Genomic DNA, 20,973 nt, shown 5'->3' with positions numbered 1-20,973 from the left:
TTTGTGCAACCAGCCTATCAAATGTATAAAAAAATATTTCATGAAAAACATATGTACACTGATATCAATGGTTTGTGTACATCTGCCATTGTCCTTTTATACCCCATCTACCAGCATCAAAAGTAAAGTAGTAAAGCGCGCCTTTTGCTTGGTTTGATTGGCTGCCTGGGCCAAGTGACATGGATGAGCGATTGGGGCTGAAAGGTTGAGAATTTTTTAACATTTTTGCTCACCAAAAAAACCGCTAGAAAAACATAGTGCAAGAGAGGAGCTCACGCCAGGCATACATCACACCATAGGAAAACCATGGTTTGGCAGAAACGCGTTTAAAGGACCACCACTGGAGGAGGAACCCCGTGTGGTCAGAACCTTCAGGACCCTGACCCTATCAGCCTACATTTAGATGCTAATCTGAACCCTATTGCTTCACCACAAACACAACAGCTAATGTCTAACGCTGCGTTCACACCAAACGCGGCGCAAATTATTCACGTGAGTAGATTACATACAAAGTCTATGCACAGACACGATGAGACTGGCGCGGCGCGAATTTGCGATGGCACGGCGCGATGGACGCGAATTTGCCCCCAAACGCGTGAGTTGAAATTTTTCGACTTCGGCGAAATATTCGTTACGCCCCGGCGCGATAGCCTATCAGCGTTGAGTTGTTCCCCCGTCATCACTGACTTCCTGCCGTTGTTGAATCAGGAAATAAATACTGTAGCCGTCTTTGTTCACCCAGAGCTCTACGATACCTCATATCAATGGAGACCGGACCAAACTATGTGTATAAATGTGTGTGTGTAAACCATATGGTACAAACAATGAATACACGCTGCCGTATTTACGTCTACATGACGTTAGTCTGAGTGTTGGTGGAGCTTCTACAATGTTAGCATAGCCTAGCACCGATCCATCCGCTCCATTGAGAAGACAAGTAGGCCTAGCCTACAAATCGGCATCATTACATATTTATTTCGGAGTCCCTTTTTGTCGGAGAAGACAAGTACAAATCGGCATCATTACGTAGTTATTTCGGAGTCCCTTTTTGTCGGTTTATTGCCGTTAAATCACAGCCAGATCAGTTTATTTGGGGCTCATACAGCTGTAGTAAACAGCGACTTGTGTGGCTTGCTAGACACAGTGAATACAGCTCGATAAAATCCACGGAGCTCCTCTGGACAATATTATGAACCCAGACATGACGGCGTTTAGTTTCCCGGGATATCTGTGACTTCCACAACACGTACTGAGCAGAACTAGAGGTTATTTTTTCCATGGTTAATGGCGGACAGTTGAACGGCTTTCAGGGCGATAAGCCCCGCCCCCTCTCCGGCGCGATTCGCGCGAATGTACACAAATGGTCCCCTGCGAGACCTGCGGCGCGATTGACGCGAATATGCGGCGCGATGAATTCGCGTTTGGTGTGAACACGGCATAAATCCTGTAATCACATGAACACCAAGCATGATAAACCAGCAGAGCATCAAAACTATCTAAGCCAACCAAGTTAGTGAATCACATCAGACTGAAGAACAGAATTTAAGCTCAGCTTGTAGCAGGTCTGTTATTCATATTCATATCAATCATTCAGTGCTGTCAGCCTCTCCCAGGAGAAGAGCTCTCTGACCTCATGGAGACTACGCAGACACCCTCAGAGACCAGCAACACTGGACTTTGGTTGGAATGTACAAAATACAAACCAGTTTTATTTGGTTTATACAATAAAAAGATCAAAGGTTACAGAAACTGATGAAGTAAAAAGTAAATAAAATAAAAGATAAAATGTGAAAAACCTCAAAAGTTCAGATCACCAATAAGCCTCGTCAAAAAGACTCCAAACCAGAAGCCTGAAAAGAATCCTAAAAAAGCCAAGTGGTGATTCTTTGTTGTCTCCTCCTATTTCTACCTTTTTACTTGGAGCATCTTTAACCTCCTGGTCCATATATGGTCACAACTAAACAGTAGTACATCATTGATGAAGCTGTTTACGTAGTCTTACAGTTCATGACAGACTTCTTTAAGTTAACTCTTATTTCTAAGGTTCCTGTCTGGTTTTCCTGGTGGAACATCAGTCAGGATGTCTCCTAAACAGTTAGCATGGTTACAGCATGTGACCTTACATCCTGTTTCCTAAGCTGACTCTGACAAAGATCAGAGCAAAGTATGTTAAACCAAGATGATCTAATTTACTCATCTTAACCATTGGTGATTATAAAAGCATATATGATCACACATGAATACATGAATGAACATCACTGAAACATCATCATTAAATGAACACATGATCAGTAAGAATACAAATCAACGAATGAAAAATTCATGACACATTCTGAATTATAATATATTTGCATTGAATAAACAGCTGAGTTGGTTCTTGATCAGTAGTTTGGTTCAAACTTCTTTTGTCTCTTGATTTGTTTCTATGAGTTTCATCAAACTAGCACACAGTCAGTGATGAATGAAGTAAAAGTGAACAATGAAATGTGAAGAATGAAGCTGGATTTAACAAATCCTTCATTTTATACAGTGTTGTGATGGATTTGGACATTTCTGCTTTGACATGATGTTTATGTGCTTTATTATCTAGAATCATCCAAAACTTTGATTTCTTTTTATTTCAACATCACTTCTCAAAGTTTGTTCATTTGTTACAAGATGATCAAAGATGATGAATTTAGTTTGTTCAAATCAAAACAACTCTTTACAACTTGTGATTTTTTTCCCATAGATGCTGAGTTTGTTCCAGAAAGACTCTTGTTTGACATTCGGAGGTTTTTCTTCACACAAACAAATGTTTCAAGACAACAAAGTTCAGTTTTCTACACAAAGTAAAAGATGTTTCACAGCTTCTCTCAGACAACACATCATTTCAGGTCATTACATGGACCTCGCTCAGCTCTTTCAGACATCCATTTGCAACACCACAAGTCCCAGAGAGCTCTCAACCCCCCAGAGTCCAGACCAGCTCAGGTACCCCTCACCTGCTCCAACTGCATTTACAACCACTGAGAGATCAGGTTGGTACGAACTAACATCAGCTGTGTATGATCCTGTACACACTGAACTATCTGGTCAGCAGAGAGAACGTTTCTCTAGCAGGAGGAGACTCTCCCTCCTACACAGAACACAGAGACACTGAGGAACCAGACCTGGACCAGAACCCAAAGCCAGGATAAAGAGGTTCAGTGAATGTGGTGTTGAAGGTGTGGAGGTGGATCAGTGTGTCAGAGGAGACTCTGTAGAAGGACAGAGAGCCAGCAGGACAGTCCACATACACTGCTACTCTACCAGAGGAGGAGGAGGAGGAGGAGGAGGAGGTGATGGGTGTTTGTGTCTTATTGTGACAGACAGAGTAACCACCAACAGAGCACAACAGACTCCAGGACTGATCATTCCTTCCAAACAAACAGTCATTACTGTCTCCTCTCCTTCTGATTCCTCTGTAACTCACTGATATAGAAACTGTTCTTCTCCACTCGACCTCCCAGTAACAGCGACCAGCCAGACCAGTTCTACACAGCAGCTGAGGCCAGAAGTCAAATCTGTCTGGATGATCAGGATATGACTGATCCTCCTTCACATGTGTCACCTTCCTGTTGTTGTCAGACAGTTTGAGTTTTCTGTGTACTGTGTTTGTGTCGAGTGTGAGTTCACGGGAATCTGATGGAGAGAACAAGACACAATACAGCTGCAGTTATTAATCTATCATCTGTTTGATGATGACATCAGAGATGTGAATGAGTGATGTCACAGTTTGAAGATGCTTTGTTTTCATGAATCAAATTCAAAGCACACTTACACTTCCTCAGACCTGGTCTGAACCATCGGACTCCAGCAGGCTCCACCCTGAAAGGAGGAGGGGGGTCAGAGCAGCATGGAAACATGGACATTACATCGCTCTCATACACAGAGCTTTGTTATTCATGTTCACATGGAGCACTTATTATTCATCAGCTCTTATTCTTTTACTTCACTGGAGCTTCTTCTGATTGGCCCATGACGACAGCTCATTATGTTCACTTATTCATGATATATTATTATCAGTATTATATTGACAATCATCATCATTCATGGTCATATATATGACCATGAATTAGTTAATTTAATACGATTCTATTTAGTGTATATACTGTGCATTTTTATTTACTTTATTTTCTTAAATTTAATAGGTCCTGCTCTGTTACTTTATTATATTGTATATATTGTGCATTTTCCATACTTAATATTCTTATTTTATTGTGTAACCTTGTTTGCTGCTGACACAGACAAATTTCCCCTTGGGGATGAATAAAGTATATTTCTATTCTATTCTATTCTATATGGAGAAAATATTGTTATTCTGAATGTCTACGCCCACCTAACTCACCACCAAACTGTTTTACCAGGCTTGCTGAACTGACCTCTTCTTATACATCTCTAAATATCATTATTGGTGGAGATTGGAACTATATCTTGAATCTTAATTTAGATAGTTCTCCCCAGGCTAAAGGTCTCAGTCAGAGTTCTAAAACTATTGTCAAGATAATGAATGAAATACGATGGGTAGATATATGGAGACTAAAAACCCCACAGTAAAATACTTTACATTCAAATCCCCATAACTCTTATTCTAGACTAGATTACTTCCTTATTCCACGTGCATTAGCATCCTCAGTTCTAAATTGTAGGATTGGCTCAATTCACATATCAGACCACGCCCCTTCAGTCTCATTTTAACTCTGCAAAGCCCGGTACACACCTATAGATGGCAATGCAATAAAGCCATTTTATCAGACCCAGAATTCTGAGACTACATCAGGAAAGAGCTTTCTGTGTTCTTGGACATTAATGACAATGGTTCTGTAAATCCCTCTATAATCTGGAAAACTATTAAAGTATATTTGAGAGGGTGAATTATTTCATTTTGTAGCAGAAAAAAAGAAGAAAATAATATCTGAACAGAAAAACCTAGAGGCAGAATTACTAAGTCATGAACAGATGCACAAACATCCAACTAAAGAAAACTATGAACAAATGAGTGTTGTGAGGGCTGCTCTTAATACTTTAACTCCCAACAAACTGAGAAAGTATTATTTTCTAAAAAACAAAGGTTGTAGGAATATGGGAACAAACCAGGATATTTACTCTCAAAACTTTTAAGAAACCATAATAGTCATAACTCTGTCTCATGTCTGAAAACCTCGAGCGGAAACATTTAAAATCTGAGGAGATTAATGCTATATTTACTAATTATTACAAATCACTTTCTACATCAGAAATACATTAAAGTGACTCTCAAATAAACAGCTTTCTAGAACATTTAATTTAAACCTTCCAAAAATGAATGAACAACAACAAGAGGCTTTGAATAAGTAAATTACATTTACAGAGATAGAGGAAGCTATAGACGACATCCCCTCTGGGAAAGATGGCTTTCCCCTAGAAATATATAAAGTATTCAAAGACATTTTTATTCCACTCTTAAGTCAAATGTACGAATATTCCTTCCTGAATCAAAAACTACCTGAATCAACAGTCTTAACACCAAAGCCAGGTACAAACCCAGAGGAACCTTCCAACAGACCAATTAGTTTGCAATATGTGGAAAACTAAATATTGGCTAAACTTTTAGCTAAAAGCCTCGACCCCATCCTACCCACCATCATTGGGCCTGATCAAACAGGATTTGTGCAAGGTCGTCATTCCTACACTAATGCGAGGCATTTATTGGGGGTGATTCAATACAACAAAAACAAACCTCTAGACCAGGGGTATTCAAGTAAATTTCAAAAAGGTTCAGATTGAGAAAATCTCCTCGGGCAAAGGTCCAAAACATTACAATAATATCTAATTTATATATATATATATATATATATATACATATTCAAGAAGCCTAGTAGTAGTAACGTCTCTGTGTAGTCAACAACTGTCAAATCAAATATAAAAATGACATATCAATTATATTTTAACAATTATTATTCTCAGTTTTCAAATTTAACTGGATGGATTACAAATAATACTGTCACAGCTCTGCCACTTCTATCTAGTTTTTTCCACCTCTCACTCACCTAATCAGTTCATTCAGTGCACCTGCCAGTCACACTCACCTCATCAGCTCATTACACTCACCTGCTTACTCTGCCTCCTCCACTATTTAAACCCCTGCCTCACACACACACGTGTGTGTGTGTGTGTGTGTGTGTGTGTGTGTGTGTGTGTGTGTGGTTATTAAACCTCTTGTTTCAGCTCTATGCTCTCTGTTTACATCATTGTTGAAAGTGAATTCATGTGTTAGTATTCTGATCATATTGGGCTTCATTTCAGATGTGAGTGGGTACATTTGCCACAAGTGAGACATACTGTTTTAAAACTACCTGTGGGGAGAAGTCACTTAAACAAGTCTGTCCATTCATGGTGAAAGACTCTAGTCTCTCTAAACACATTTCTCCTTTTCAGGAATGACTTGAATTTACTATTTTGAATGATTTAATAATGTGCCTGCTCTTCCTTCTCTTTCCTCGTCTCTCCCCCGTGTGTACATCTCACTCGAGTCAGGAAACTTGTCAGAATGCCCATATGTGATTGGCTGAGCTGCATCACGTGATGTGATTTGCACTGCTGAACAAGTGCCGTAAATACTGAAAAAGCTGTGCTGGTTAAAATAGAAGCGCTCCGTCAAAATTTTATAATTATCTATGAGTTTTAGGTTCTGGGTCCGGATCTGGACCGCGGTCCGCCTGTTAGGGACCCCTGGTCTATACAATTGAAAAATGTATCAGTGTCAGGTTATGTTCTTAAACATGTGCACTTTCCCCACTTGAGAAGGATCGATGAGTCTACCCGAAGGATTCAAATTGGTTTTCACTCATTTTTCTGGCTTTTATTTTGGTAGGTTCAGCATAGTTCAATCACTAAACTTTTAGTATAGTCACTTAGCGTAGGTAAAAAAACTTTTAAATAGAAAAAACACAGAGAAAACAAACCCCATATTCAATATACAGATTAATGTAAACAGTCAAAGCATTCATGATGGTTTGAGTAATAAAGCACCAGTGCCACATTCTATAATCTAAATATGTTCTGATATATTTAAAAGCGCATACAGCTAATGTTCACTGCTGCCATAACTTAACACCAGGTGTTAGAGCCAAATATGGTGTTGTAAATACAACTGTATTTCTCTGTGTGTACATTGGGTGGCGCTGTATTCATGTCCTGGGCTCAGGTATATAGGTGCTGAAATTGCCGTGGTTGTCAGGTGTTTGACCCCGGAAGGGCAAAGGGTTTTGACCGCTATACGCTAATGTGGTACATTTACTGTCGGTGGAAAGAATGGGACTTTTTGTACTTTGTTCCACAACAAAGTGAATAAATGAGCTATCTATCATCAAACAAACTTGTCTGTGATCATGTACCTAATGCAACGCACATCACAGGTAAGCTAGACGTACAACGAGCGCGTCAACCAGGTCACTTCAGAGGGAAAGACACCGCAGGAGCTTACAGCCACAGGACTGGGCTTCTTTAACACCAGGTATTATATTATACTTCACTTCAACACCAGGAAATATATTATACTTCACTTCACCAGGGAATATATTATACTTCACTTCAACACCAGGCAATATATTATACTTCACTTCAACACCAGGCATTAAATTATACTTCACTTCAACACCAGGCAATATATTATACTTCACTTCAACACCAGGCAATATATTATACTTCATTTCAGCACTATTAGTGACCAAAGTGAACCAGAATGTACTTATTATACCATCAACAAACAATTAAACCTCTTTAACTATCACCATTTACCAGAGTTACAACCAGATAGAAACATTACGAACGATCATAAACAAACAACGATATTGTACAACAAAGGGTTAAATTATCGCCTTATGTATATATGCTACAGATCCCTCTGACGTAGTGCTAACCAAACTGGTGACGCAGTGATCTTCAGTCAGCTACAAAGTCTCTGTTGGTGCAGCTAAATTCAGCTCTCTAACCGCTCTGTTTTCGGTCTCCAGCACCTCCTGAGGGAAACATCTCTCTCTTTAGCTGCTAAATACTCCACTATATTCACCAGCTAGTCTCTAACTGAGTCTGTCTACTGTTTGCTGCTGAGCAGGTAGTAAACAGGGGCTTCATCACAGCTTGTTGGATGAAAACAGCTGCTGCTGGAAACACTGAGACTGAACCAAACAGGAAATGTGCTGCAGAACCAAAACTAGGAGCTAAAAGAGGCTAAAAAGCTCTGTAGAGCTGCAGAGATGGAGACAGTTCTCTGTGGGTTCATCACCACCACACGACTCTTCACCATTACACAGAGTCAGCTGATCTGTTTTCAATATAGAAGTATTGATTGTTGGATGTTATGGTCCTGACAAGCGACCTCTTGTGTTTTTGTAATAATGACTGTCTCTCAGAAGTAAAGGAGAAAGTAGCCTGAAATCACTACAACACCACAAACCCTCTGATTGAGGAGGTCGGGGGGGGATGGTTGGATGTACAAAGCTGTTCACATCCTGTCTCCTAGCAACAGTCAGCACTGGTTTCTATTTTCTGTAATCTGGGGTGAAAATATTACAGTTCAAGTCCATCTGCAGCCACAGAGCACTGCCTGTGTCCCCCTATAACTTTGGTCCAGTCCTAAATAAACCTCTTTGGGCTCTGACACACCATGTCCACAATCAGCTGTTGGTTCTTCACTGAGCGTCTGTGGCCAACTGTCACCTGTAGTTTCAACAAGTCGACTCTTATCAACCAGGGAACTGGCTCTCAGTGCAAAACAAACCAAAACCAGGTGTAGCGGCGTTCCGTCGGTGTTGTTCATTATTAACCACTTTATCCCTAGCCCCCTAGCCCTATTTTTAGGCCTCTGCTCGAAAATGTAGAAAAACGATATGCTCCCGTGTCTAATGCATCTATTCGGGTTTTTGCACCGGCTGCCGTCATGACGTCATTAAATCAAGAAAAAAGGGAGTGTCAATCATTAACATAAATGCTTTTCAATATGTTTTACATATGTTTAGTTCCTGCATAATGAGCATAATTCAGAAATTAAATGGTTAATAAGCCCAAAATTCCAATTAACTAATGTATACACTTCTGGCTCTTACACCAGGTAAAGCTGAAGTCCTTTAAAACAGAAAAACATTCCTATTGTGATGACTTATCAAGACGGTTTGAACAGATTGTTTGTCTTTTCACAATAATGTCTGGACTAAAGGGCAACACACACTGGTGGCAGATGACGAGCATCAAAACATCAAACTATTGTTTGATATGAGAGAAAGAGAACTTTCTCTCTCCTCTTCTTTTCATTGTGAAACACAAACTGCAATTCACAAGAAAGACTTTTGGACCCTAGCTTAGTCTCTGAGATTAGTTCCTCTGGTTCCAAAGTTCTGGTTACTTTCCTGGTGAAAAAGGGGTTCATGAAATCTGAAACCCTGATGAACAAATTCAAAGATTCAGAAAGTGAGAGGCTGTTTACACTGCATGGAGCTGATAGTTTAGAGACACATTTAAATCATTGAAGACAAAATAACTTAAACTGACTTGAGAGTATCCAGTTTACAGTGTGGACTCTCCAGTCCAGCAGACAACAGCTTCACTCCTGAGTCTCCTGGATGATTGTAGCTGAGGTCCAGCTCTCTCAGACTAGAGGACTGGGAGCTGAGAACTGAGGACAGAGCTTCACAACTTCTCTCTGAGAGGTTACAGCCTTTCAGTCTGAAGAGACAACAAACAACAACAAGAAAAATGACATTTGTGTTAAAATTAAATCCTCTTTGATGATGGGTCTGGACTAAAGTACAATCCGAAAGAACAAAGATCATTTGTTCAGTGAAAGTGGATAAAACTCTTGCTGTTCTGCTATAAACAAGATTACATTTAAGTTAATTGTTCTCTACTGTAAACTGGAAGTATTGTAGTATCAATATCAGGATGAGGGGTGGATATTTAATGTTCATTAGTGTTAAATACAAAGTTTGACTTTTCTGTTGTCTTCCTGACTCGAGAGAGAGAACAAAGTGAGTGAAAAAGAGAAATTAGACTTCATATTCTGATTTCATGTCGGTTACGTTCTGAAGCTAAAATGAACAACCATCAAACTCTAAGCAGATTGTCACTGTAGAGACAGACATTCAAGTTTTCAGTCTCTTTTCCACCTCTGCTTTTCTCCTTTTCATTCATTAATTATATCAAACATAACATCACAAAACATAAATAAGACGAACAACAGGATGACCCTGTGATGTTTTATTGTGAATAAAAACTGTTTCAAACACTGTCATTCTTTTTTAATCCACTGTGGATCAAATTTGTCTGTTCTACAAGGTTCGACGTGATGGAAACACAAATTCACAGAAATGACTTCTGGACCCTAGTTTAGTCTCTGCGATTAGTTATTCTGGTTCCATAGTTCTGGTTAATTTCCTGGTTAAAAAGAGGTTCATGAAATCTGAAATCCTGATGAACAAATTCAAAGATTCAGAAAGAGAGAGGCTGTTTACACTGCATGGATCTGATTATTTAGAGAGACATTTAAATCATTGAAGACAAACTAACTTCAGCTGACCTGAGAGTTTCCAGTTCACAGTGTGGACTCTCCAGTCCAGCAGACAGCAGTGTCACTCCTGAATCCTGCAAGTTGTTGTTACTCAGGTCCAGCTCTCTCAAACTAGAGGACTGGGAGCTGAGAACTGAGGACAGAGCTTCACAGCTTCTCTCTGAGAGGTCACAGTCACTCAGTCTGAAGACACAATGATGAAGAAAAAATAAGCAATGAGTAGAAAATATAACAGCATATTTAAGGTATGATATATGAATCTAACTGTCTCTGTACTTACAGAGCTTTGTTGGAGGCTTTGACCACTGGCAGCAGCCTCAGAAGAGCCTCCTCTGAAGCAGAGTATTTCTTCAGGTCAAACACGCCCAGATCCTTTTCTGATGTCAGTAAGATGAAGACCAGAGCTGACCACTGAGCAGGAGACAGTTTATCTGTGGAGAAACGTCCTGAACTCAGGGACTGTTGGATCTCTTCCACTAGAGAACCATCATTCAGTTCATTCAGACAGTGGAACAGATTGATGCTTTTCTCTGGAGACACATTCTCACTGATCTTCTTCTTGATGTACTGGACTGTTCTCTGATTGATCTGTGAGCTACTTCCTGTCTGTGTCAGCAGACCTCGTAGGAGAGTCTGATTGGTCTGCAGTGAAAGACCCAGGAGGAAGCGGAGGAACAAGTCCAGGTGTCCATTTGGACTCTGTAAGGCCTTGTCCACAGCACTCTGGTAGAGACGTTTTGGTTCAGGTTTGTCTCTAAAGACTTTAGACAGCCGGGAGGTTGTTTGTTCTTCTGACAGCAGATTGACACCAGAGTTGATGAAGGTCAGATGGACATGAAGAGCAGCCAGAAACTCCTGAACACTCAGATGGACGAAGCAGAACACCTTGTCCTGGTACAGTCCTCTCTCCTCTCTAAAGATCTGTGTGAACACTCCTGAGTACACTGAGGCGGCTCTGATATCGATGCCACACTCTCTCAGGTCGGATTCATAGAAGATCAGGTTGCCTTTCTGCAGCTGATCAAAAGCCAGTTTTCCCAGAGACTCGGTCATCTTCCTGCTCTCTGGACTCCAGTGTGGATCTGTCTCAGCTCCTCCATCATACTTGACCTTCTTCAGTTTGGACTGAACCACCAGGAAGTGGATGTACATCTCAGTCAGGGTCTTGGGCAGCTCTCCTCCCTCTCTGGTCTTCAACATGTCCTCCAGAACTGTAGCAGTGATCCAGCAGAAGACTGGGATGTGGCACATGATGTGGAGGCTTCGTGAGGTCTTGATGTGGGAGATAATCCTGCTGGTCTGCCTCTTATCTCTGAATCTCTTCCTGAAGTACTCCTCCTTCTGTGGGTCAGTGAACCCTCTGACCTCTGTCACCATGTCAACACACTCAGGAGGGATCTGATTGGCTGCTGCAGGTCGTGTGGTTATCCAGAGGCGAGCAGAGGGAAGCAGTTTCCCCCTGAAGAGGTTTGTCAGAAGCACATCCACTGAGGTGGACTCTGTAACATCAGTCAGGATCTCATTGTTGTGGAAGTCCAGAGGAAGTCGACACTCATCCAGACCGTCAAATGTGAACAGAACCAGGAAATCTTCAAACCTGCAGATTCCTGCATCTTTGGTTTCACTGAAGAAGTGATGAACAAGTTCCACCAAGCTGAACTGTTTCTCTTTCAGCGCATTCAGCTCTCTGAAAGTGAATGGAAATGTGAACTGTATGTCCTGGTTGTCTTTGTCTTCAGCCCAGTCCAGAGTGAACTTCTGTGTTAAGACTGTTTTCCCAATGCCAGCCACTCCCTTTGTCATCACTGTTCTGATTGGTTCCTCTCTTCCAGGTGAGGTTTTAAAGAGGTCTTCTTGTCTGATGGTTGTTTCTGGTCTGTGTGGTTTCCTGGATGCTGTTTCAATGTGTCTGACCTCATGTTCATCATTGACCTCTGCAGTCCCTCCCTCTGTGATGTAGAGCTCTGTGTAGATCTGATTCAGAAGGGTTGGGTTTCCTGCTTTAGTGATCCCCTCAAACACACACTGGAACTTCTTCTTCAGGTTAGATTTGAGTTCACGCTGACAAACTGCAGCAAGAAGTCCTGAATGAACACACAACAAAGAAGATCAATGAGTCAAAGAATAGATTTCAACATGTCATTTCCTCAAAGAATGAGACTGTGAATATATTTTGGTCCATCTCTTGAGACATTAGTAAACGTCCCATTTATCCAGCATGTTAAATCTTTAGAGAAATCCTCTTACTGCTCTGCAGACAGTCAGCCAGCTCCTCCTGCTTCATTCTCCTCAGGAAGTGCAGTGTGATCTTCACAAATGCCTCTCTGCTGCTCCTTCTCTGCTCTTCAACCTCACCGTCCAGCATCTCCTCATCCTCCCTCTGACTCTCTAAGCATTCTGGGTAATCTGAACTCAGTCCCTTCTGGATCTTCTTCAGCTCGTTCTTCACAAAAGTGACGATGTTCTCCTCCAGCAGCTGGAACAGAATATTCTATGAATGACACAAACTAAAACCATTGACCCAAACATCAGATTCATGTTGGACAGACTGACAATCCACTGGTCTACAAAGTGCAGCATGGAGATGATTGTGAACAGAATAGATGTAAAAGTAGTTGTACATGTACAGACCATAAATATGGAGTCCAGGTGTGTTTGATGCTGCTGGGCAGACTGACCTCTGGGAACCTCTGAGCTCTCCTGGTCCCCTCTGTGGAGGAATCATGAACAATCAGCTCACATTGTGTTTGTACCATTAACACAAATACAACAATTAGTTAAAGATGTTGTGTTCTGTCATGATTGATCACAATGAAAAGCAGATGCTAAACAGATTCTTATCTCTGCTTTTATTGGACAGTAAAAGTTATTTTATTGGCAGCACGGTATTGTCAAAAATGATATCGTAAGTCAAATTCATACCGGTTTACTGAATGTAGCGTGGCCTTAGGGGGGGGAGAAATTAAAGGGAACCAACAACGCCACCTGGGGACTTACACCCCGGGAAATATAAACTTAACGACCCTAATATACCTTCTATACCTTCAACCTCTAGATACAACTACAACTAGAAACAACTATAATCACATCTGATGAGATACTTTTTCACATTTGGTGTAGTTTCTATTCTACCATTGTGTTGTTAGTCAGATGTACCAAGACTTAATACTGTTGATCTTTCACATCACTGAAACAAAAGTTCTGTATTTGGTATTTGGCCACAGCACCATTGGGGAGTCTTTCTAGTCTCCAGACCTCTGCAACTAGAGTTAGGATTATATCCAGAATGCTACTTCCTGTCTGATGTCAAACCTACAACAATTAGTTAAAGATATTAGCGGAACGATTAACGTGAGACAACATCCGGTTTCTTCAGACGAACATCCGGTTTTCAGAATAAGATGCCAACAAAGTATGAATTATATTCACATTAAGTATAAAACATGCTACCTGCATCTCGTGACTTAAAGGGAAAATACACCTAAATTGTGCATAAAGTTGTCTTTATTCTTTGATTGCTGGGTAACCATCATCACCGCGGAGTTACAGCATTATATTGATGAACAGTAGAGCTGCATTCACATGCTCTGACTGTCATGAAGACACAAGACAGACATTTAGCTGAAATGTGCTGAAACATTTTATTCATGTTGCACAGCAGTGGAACGTTTCACATACAGTCACACACTGAGCACAGATAGTGAAGAGATAGAACTGCTACTGTGTAAAGGGAATACTGCTGTTAAAAAGCACCTGATGTGTTTAAAGTGTTTAAACCAAATGTTATTGCACTTTTGTTCATATAGCAGTACTTTAAAATAAAAGTGCGCAATACACTACTTTTGAATTCATTATTGAACTTTGCCATAACAATGCGATTAATCGCAAAAAATCCAATGCGATTAATCGCGATTAAAAATTTGAATCGTTGCCCAGCACTAAAAAAAACATATCCTGATGAAAAGAAGCAAAAAGACACAAGTGGCTCCTGCGTTCCACTTTTCCATATTTTGATGTGATAAACTACGTGTGTGGGCATCGACCCGTCGAACACAGCCGACGTGTGATTCACTGGCCTCAGTGATGAGGATGAGGTTTACGTCAATCGAATGCACGGCTGCATGTAAATGAGAATATTTGTGGAATATTAATTTTCAGTAGCAATGAAACAACCTATTATGAATATTATCTTTTTCAAAGTAACGGCAAAAGACAGAATTTGTTGTTGGATGTAAACGTAGTTAATATTTAAAACTATCACATCTTGTAATGGTTTGACTTGGAGCGTGGATGCCAGACATAGACAATGTTTTTTATAGTTAGGTACCAGTCAACTCTATTAATTAAGGACCCATGTCTTCAGTACATGACCCTTTGATTACCAATCTCAAACAACCAGATATTTCATAAGCACTAGCAGACAACAAAAAACAAAGCACAAAACGATTTGCAGTTCCCCACAGCGTATTATACATTCAGTACTTTTAAACCCCTAATAAATGAGTCTTTATCTCAGTTCAACACAGCAAGAGTCTCAACAAACCTTGTTACCAACAAAGGCTAGGATATATAAGGACGACCTTCCAACAGGCAACTCTTTTAACTAACGACTACTGACTTCACCAAAGTGCTTTCTGCCACCAGACCTCTGCAGCTAGTTAAAGATATTGTGTTTTGTCATGATTGATTATAATGAAAACAACACTGTAATTAATGCACAACCAATTCTGTATCATAACTAAGGATCAGAACAGCTAGCTCATTGTTTCATAAGGTTTTAATTACTTACACTGCGTCATAAGAACGGCGTCCATCTTTGAAGTCAATCATACGACCATTAGACCGATCACTCTTCATGGACACACAGCTGGGTACAGGAGACTTTTCTCTCTGCTGCTGTGAACTGATAGAAACACTGACATTTACTGAACATACAATCTTCATTTTTCTGCTTTAACTGGTTTTATTGGATGGTAAAAGTTATTTCATTTCAATTAAAGTATGTCTTTGAAACACGTCTTGCTTATGTTTATTCAACATGGGATACTTGTTTGTATTTCGTGTAGCTTTTTTTGAACCAGTTTGTTGTTAGTCAGATGTCTGAAGACTTAAGACTGTTAACCTGTCACATTACTCATGTATGTGGTTTGGTCCACTCCTGTCTGATAAACTAACATCCATGTTCTCCTACACGGCTTCTCTAAACTGGCTCCCAGCCTCAGCTCACATCAGCTCGACTCTGGTGCTGGTCTACGGGGAAGTGAAGGGAACTGGTCCTTCCTACTTAGGAGCCATGTTCAAACCCTACACTCCTCCTCTACCTCTGGACGTTTGGCCGCCCTGTCCCTCAGAGGACTCTGTGGTCTCTCGTCTCCATCATCACTCTGTTCTGTTCTGGTCCCACAGTGGTGGAATGAAGTACTGATGTCAGGACAGCAGAGTCACTGAACATCTTCCACCACCATCTGAGAGCCATCTGTCACACGACACATTCATACACCTGACGTACATCTCATGTCTTTAACATATTAAAACGTAGCTCTCCAACACACTTTCACTTGTTTATTTGAGAAGGATGTACTTTCATGTTCTCATGACATGTACCTGAAGTTCTGGTTCAGTTTGACTGCTCTGATTGTAAATCATTGTGGACTGTAATGAACTCTGTCCCACATTGGTTGTCTGAACTCAAACACACTGTCCTGGTTGTAGTTTGGACACATATTAGGTAATAAACCACTTCCTGTTTCATCCAGGAAGTGACTGATCACTGATGTAGTTCTGGTTTCACTACTTCTCGTTACTTTTCAGAAAGCAGGACAAATAGCAGTATCATCACCTGTCCACTTTTCTGTACAGAGTACTTTAATATCAGCAGTAGAAGACCAGTTATACTGGGAAGCTGTCAGGTACATGTTAAATGTAATTTATACTTACTCTGCAGAAGAGACTTCTCCTCCTTTAAAATCGATGCCATGTTTGTGTGACTGGTTAGTCTCAGGGGACACAAAGCTGGGTTCAGGTTCAGGTCCAGGGGACTCTGGTCTCTGATGGATCCTGGCACACAGAGGAAGACCAGCAGGGAAGGTCATTCAGTTTTTAGTCTTCAGTCTCAGCAGCTGTTGGAAAAACTAGCAGCTGTCAACAAGAAAAGGATCAATACAGCAACGTTTTATGAGAAATATATTTCTTCATAAGAATGTCTGCCAGTGCTGTGAATGGGAAGATTATGAATAAAGAAGCTGTAATTATGTGACACGTGATATATAACGGGGCAGGGGAAACAATTAAAATGACGGAAGTGCCCGATGGGAAGCGTAGGTATAAGAGACAATCCACGCTGGACCAAAGTATCCAGTTAGACGCTATAGGACAGCCTAGAGCAGTGATTTTCACCAGTGTGCCGTGAGAGATCGCCAGGTGTGCCGTGGGAAAATGTCCAATTTCAGTCCAAAAAAATATTATTTAGTTGTTGCAAATAATTTGCCATTGTTGAGCGTCTGAGCTGCAACATAGTAGCTGGCTAAGTAATAAATACTCTTCCATGCCAGTGGGTGGCAGTAGGTAGCGGTAAAATGCAGACTCTGAACTGGGCCCTGGACAAAATAACCCAGATGAAAAGCCTAGTAAGGATCGACAAATTGAGAGACTTGTCATTCAATTGTCAGCATATATCCGGCCCTCGGTACAACGGCCGGCCATAAAATATAATGTTTATCATAACTGACCCGCCACACCACAGAGCTCCGGGACGAAAAGTGGCGATGTGAGCTGGCTTTTTGTTCAACATAACGAAGCATCTCACTGCGCTAAACCTCCAGCTTCAGGGACGGAGACGTATGATCACAGACATGTGTGATCACAGACATGTGTGTTGCAGTAAAAGTCTCCACCGCTGTGTTCCTGACTGCACATTTTGCTGATAAACTGGGTGCACTTGGCACAGAGATCACTCGGCGATTTGCCGACTTTGCAGCTCAGAAATTTAAATTTGAACTGCTCGGCGATCCGTTTGCAGTTGACATGGAAAGAGCACATGTGCACATCCAAATGGAGCTGATATACCTCCAGTGTAATGACGCACTCAAGGCAAAGTATGACTGTTGGCGCTGCACAAGCTTCATCCCCGAAACGATGCTTTAACTCCGCCTACTGTACATGCTGCTCAAATGCTCTGCATGTTTGGAAGCACATACCTGTGTGAGCAGCTTTTCTCTGTGATGAAGATGAACAAAAGCCCACACAGGAGTCGTCTCACTGATGCACACCTTCACTCCATCGTGATGGTTTCCACAGAACCTAACCCCAGATATTAATGAACTGGCAGCCAAGAGAATATGCCAAACATCTGGCTCTGATACTTATGCATAAAATAATGTAGCCTACCTAAACATGTATTCTTCTTGCACTTTGTTCAATATTCTTTCTCTCCTGTTTATTAAATGGTGACTCTATTTGGCCCTCAACGTGGTCACAATTTTTATTTTGGTCCTCTCTGTGATTGAGTTTGACACCCCTGGCATATATGCTGTATTATGGTAAAAGGTGTCATTTTGTAACGTTTTTGGTTGTTGGTGTGCCACGGGACCTTTTTAATGTAAAAATGTGCCACGGTTCAGAAAAGGTTGAAAAACACTGGCCTAGAGGGATTCCAAAGGAGTTCAAAGCACAAAATGAGATTAAGGCAGGATTCGAGTCTATATTACTATTAACAAAACGCTGACTGGATCAATTATATCTACTACAATCAGCAGAAGTTCATGAATTACACTGATGAGGCCTTTAAGGGGTTGGGTGAGCAGCTACACCAGACCAGTACAATGGCATGGCAAAACAGGCAGGCATTAGATTGGATTCTAGCAGTAAAAGGTGGGGTATGTCAAATGTTTGGGAAACATTGTTGTACATTCATTCCCAATAACACTGCACCTGATGGGACATTTTCTGTTGCAATGGGGAAAATTCGGAGTTTGAGACAGGAAGTTAAGGACAATGCTGGCAAGGGGGGGTGGTCATGGGATTGGTTAGAACAAATTTTGCGAAAATGGGGGTCCGTATTGGTAAAAGCAGGCATTAGCGCATTAATAGTTTTAATTGTGGCTTTTCTATTGGCATGTTGCATCGTACCCATCCTGAGGAGACAGTGCCAGAGGAGCATGGACAAACAGATGGGTGTCATGGCAAATCTCCAACTGGCTCAGATGATGAACATGATGACGATTGAGCGAGGGGCAAAGGCCCAGTTCGCTCAAATGGTGGTTGGACGACCGGACCTGTTTCCCATTCCGGACTATCTGGAGGACTCAGATGACATGGAGGAAACAGGACTAGGAGGCATCTCAGCATAAGAACGAGAGCCTGAACTTTGTTGAAAGTACATACACGTCCAAAATACACCACGTTACATGTTTTATTATCTGTCCAAACTGTTTCACTATAAATTTAATGTATTATAATCAGATATTTCTACATTCACATATATTCAAAGTCACGATTCATATAGTCTGTGTACAAGTATTATAGCGTATAGTTTTATCATAGACGTTGCATCTAATGAATACCGATATATTGTTCAATATTTTGCAGAAACTAAAATGTGTGATGTATCAGTTAATACATGTTTGTAAGCAAGAACAGATTCACTTCATACCAAAAACGTGGTCGCTCGGCGGGGAAGGACCATAAGGGAGTTTTTCCTGTCATGCAACCTGCAGGTTTTTTCGCCCTTATGTGAAAGTGAACTTTATTATTGAGTGATGTTATTTGAATTATCTTACTAACCCAAATGTTTTGTATTGGTATATAATCAAGCACATATAATTTACATAAATCACTTGTGTTGTTGCAATGCTGTGAGGGATCAAAACTTTAGGTTACAGTTCCACTTATTTGACAAAAGTTATGAAGTTATGTTGGGGGTCAAGTGACCCCCAAAGGGGGGATATGTTGAAGAAAATCATCATATAACTTTGGATTGAACTGAACACATTTGGATTCACAAGTAAACCGTTTATATAACGTGTTATGTGGAACACATCCTGGTTCATAAAAACATTCTTAGGAGGTGATTAGGGCGCGCCAGACAAATTGTAATAAATCTTTCCAATTCGTACCAAAACATTTCCCGTACATGAATCGTGTGTTCTGCCAAAAGGTTATCTTGACCCAAACGAGGACATGAGAGCATGACATAATGAATGACTAGTCCACAGATCTCTGCAACTAGTCCCCAGATCTCTGCAAATAGTCCCCAGATCTCTGCAACTAGTCCCTTAACCTCAGCAACTAGTCCCTAGACCTCTCGGCATACATTGGTTCTGACTTCATAGACTGATTAGTTCAACATAACACATTGTCATTGAGCTTTTGAAGTTTTTAATTAACAGAGTAGAAATTGTCCCTTGATCTATGAGAGCACTTTGACCAACAGAGGCCTCAATAAACATGAAATATGAGCTTCATAAAATACCTGAAGTATCAAAGTCCAGACTTTAGTCCAGTATCATAACTCAATCTAACGACTGTATGTGTTTTATAGATGTATAGCTTTATTATGAGCAGAGAAACAGTAAACATCAAGTTAGTAAGAATGAATATGTTGAAGATAAAACAGGATCAAATGTAATGAGAAGTGTTGAGTGTGATACCTTTTCATGTTGCTGATAAGCTGCAGCCACCTGATGAAGACAGACAGACGGGTTCATCATTAGTCTTCAGTCTCATTTGATTTGTGTCTCATCAGGAAATGGGATCCGTTTCTGCATGTAGACTTTAAAGACAGCCAGCTGTAGTTTCAAGTATCTGTTGTCAGATCAGCTTTGTGCTGTGGACTCATTATCAAAGACAGGAGGTCAACACATGAACCAACAAAGAGCAGCTTGTTTGTCATCAATTCAAGTTCCACTTACTCACTTTCTTCTCATGAACTTCAGCACTCTGCAGCTCTCTGCTGTCTGGACCAGGTCTGTGTGGAAAAAGAGTTTTGTGTTGATATGAGTGGGACGATGAGCTCCATCAGGATTAAATCCTCTTCTTCTTCTTCATCAGTCCTCAGTGTCTTCAGGCTACTGTCACACTCCAAGACTTTAATAAACCAGTGTGAACCTGCAGCACTCAGTTCAAAGATCAGCTGTACCATGTTTATAGGACTTTATATGATACGTGTTAACGTTTAACCCACAGCATCTTCCACACTGGAACAAACCTGAGAACATAAAGCTCCTCCTCACTGACAACATCAACACTCTGACACTGTGATTGGCTTTAAAAGAGGACATGAACTCACCTCCAGAGCTGGAAATGTGACGTGCCAATCTCCCCCAGGGATACATGAAGTATCCATCTTTCTATCTATCTAGTCACATATCTATATATATGTCTGTTCCTTTGGGGTGTTTTTGTAGAAAATA

General features: G+C 40.8%; 1 protein-coding gene across 1 annotated transcript; it reads right to left on the bottom strand.

Annotated features, from left to right (window-relative positions):
* Window positions 1-2,923: 2,923 nt before the first annotated feature.
* On the bottom strand, window positions 2,924-20,702 carry LOC142935254 (protein NLRC3-like). The gene is made up of 10 exons (XM_076079468.1): window positions 20,669-20,702; window positions 20,477-20,528; window positions 16,502-16,621; window positions 13,196-13,274; window positions 12,812-13,040; window positions 10,845-12,648; window positions 10,574-10,747; window positions 9,550-9,723; window positions 3,803-3,849; window positions 2,924-3,663 (listed from the first exon to the last, which is right to left on the bottom strand). The coding sequence occupies exons 1-10, from the start codon at window positions 20,700-20,702 to the stop codon at window positions 3,119-3,121; spliced, it is 3,258 nt and encodes a 1,085-aa protein (XP_075935583.1). The 3' UTR covers window positions 2,924-3,118.
* Window positions 20,703-20,973: the final 271 nt, after the last annotated feature.

The sequence above is a fragment of the Anarhichas minor genome, unplaced genomic scaffold (assembly GCF_050575085.1).
Source record: "Anarhichas minor isolate MPS153535 unplaced genomic scaffold, ASM5057508v1 ptg000073l, whole genome shotgun sequence".
NCBI classification, from domain to species: domain Eukaryota; kingdom Metazoa; phylum Chordata; class Actinopteri; order Perciformes; family Anarhichadidae; genus Anarhichas; species Anarhichas minor.
This window is presented reverse-complemented; position numbering and strand designations above follow the sequence as displayed.

What these genes read in the sequence shown, in the direction of transcription:
- LOC142935254 (XM_076079468.1), bottom strand. Translation starts at nt 20,702, where the DNA reads ATGGTACAGCTGATCTTTGAACTGAGTGCTGCAG. An exon ending in GGAGAAGTCTCTTCTGCAGA is followed by an intron (nt 13,275 to 16,501) that starts GTAAGTATAAAT and finishes ATTCCTCCACAG; the next exon opens with AGGGGACCAGGAGAGCTCAG. An exon ending in AAAGCCTCCAACAAAGCTCT is followed by an intron (nt 10,748 to 10,844) that starts GTAAGTACAGAG and finishes TTGTGTCTTCAG; the next exon opens with ACTGAGTGACTGTGACCTCT.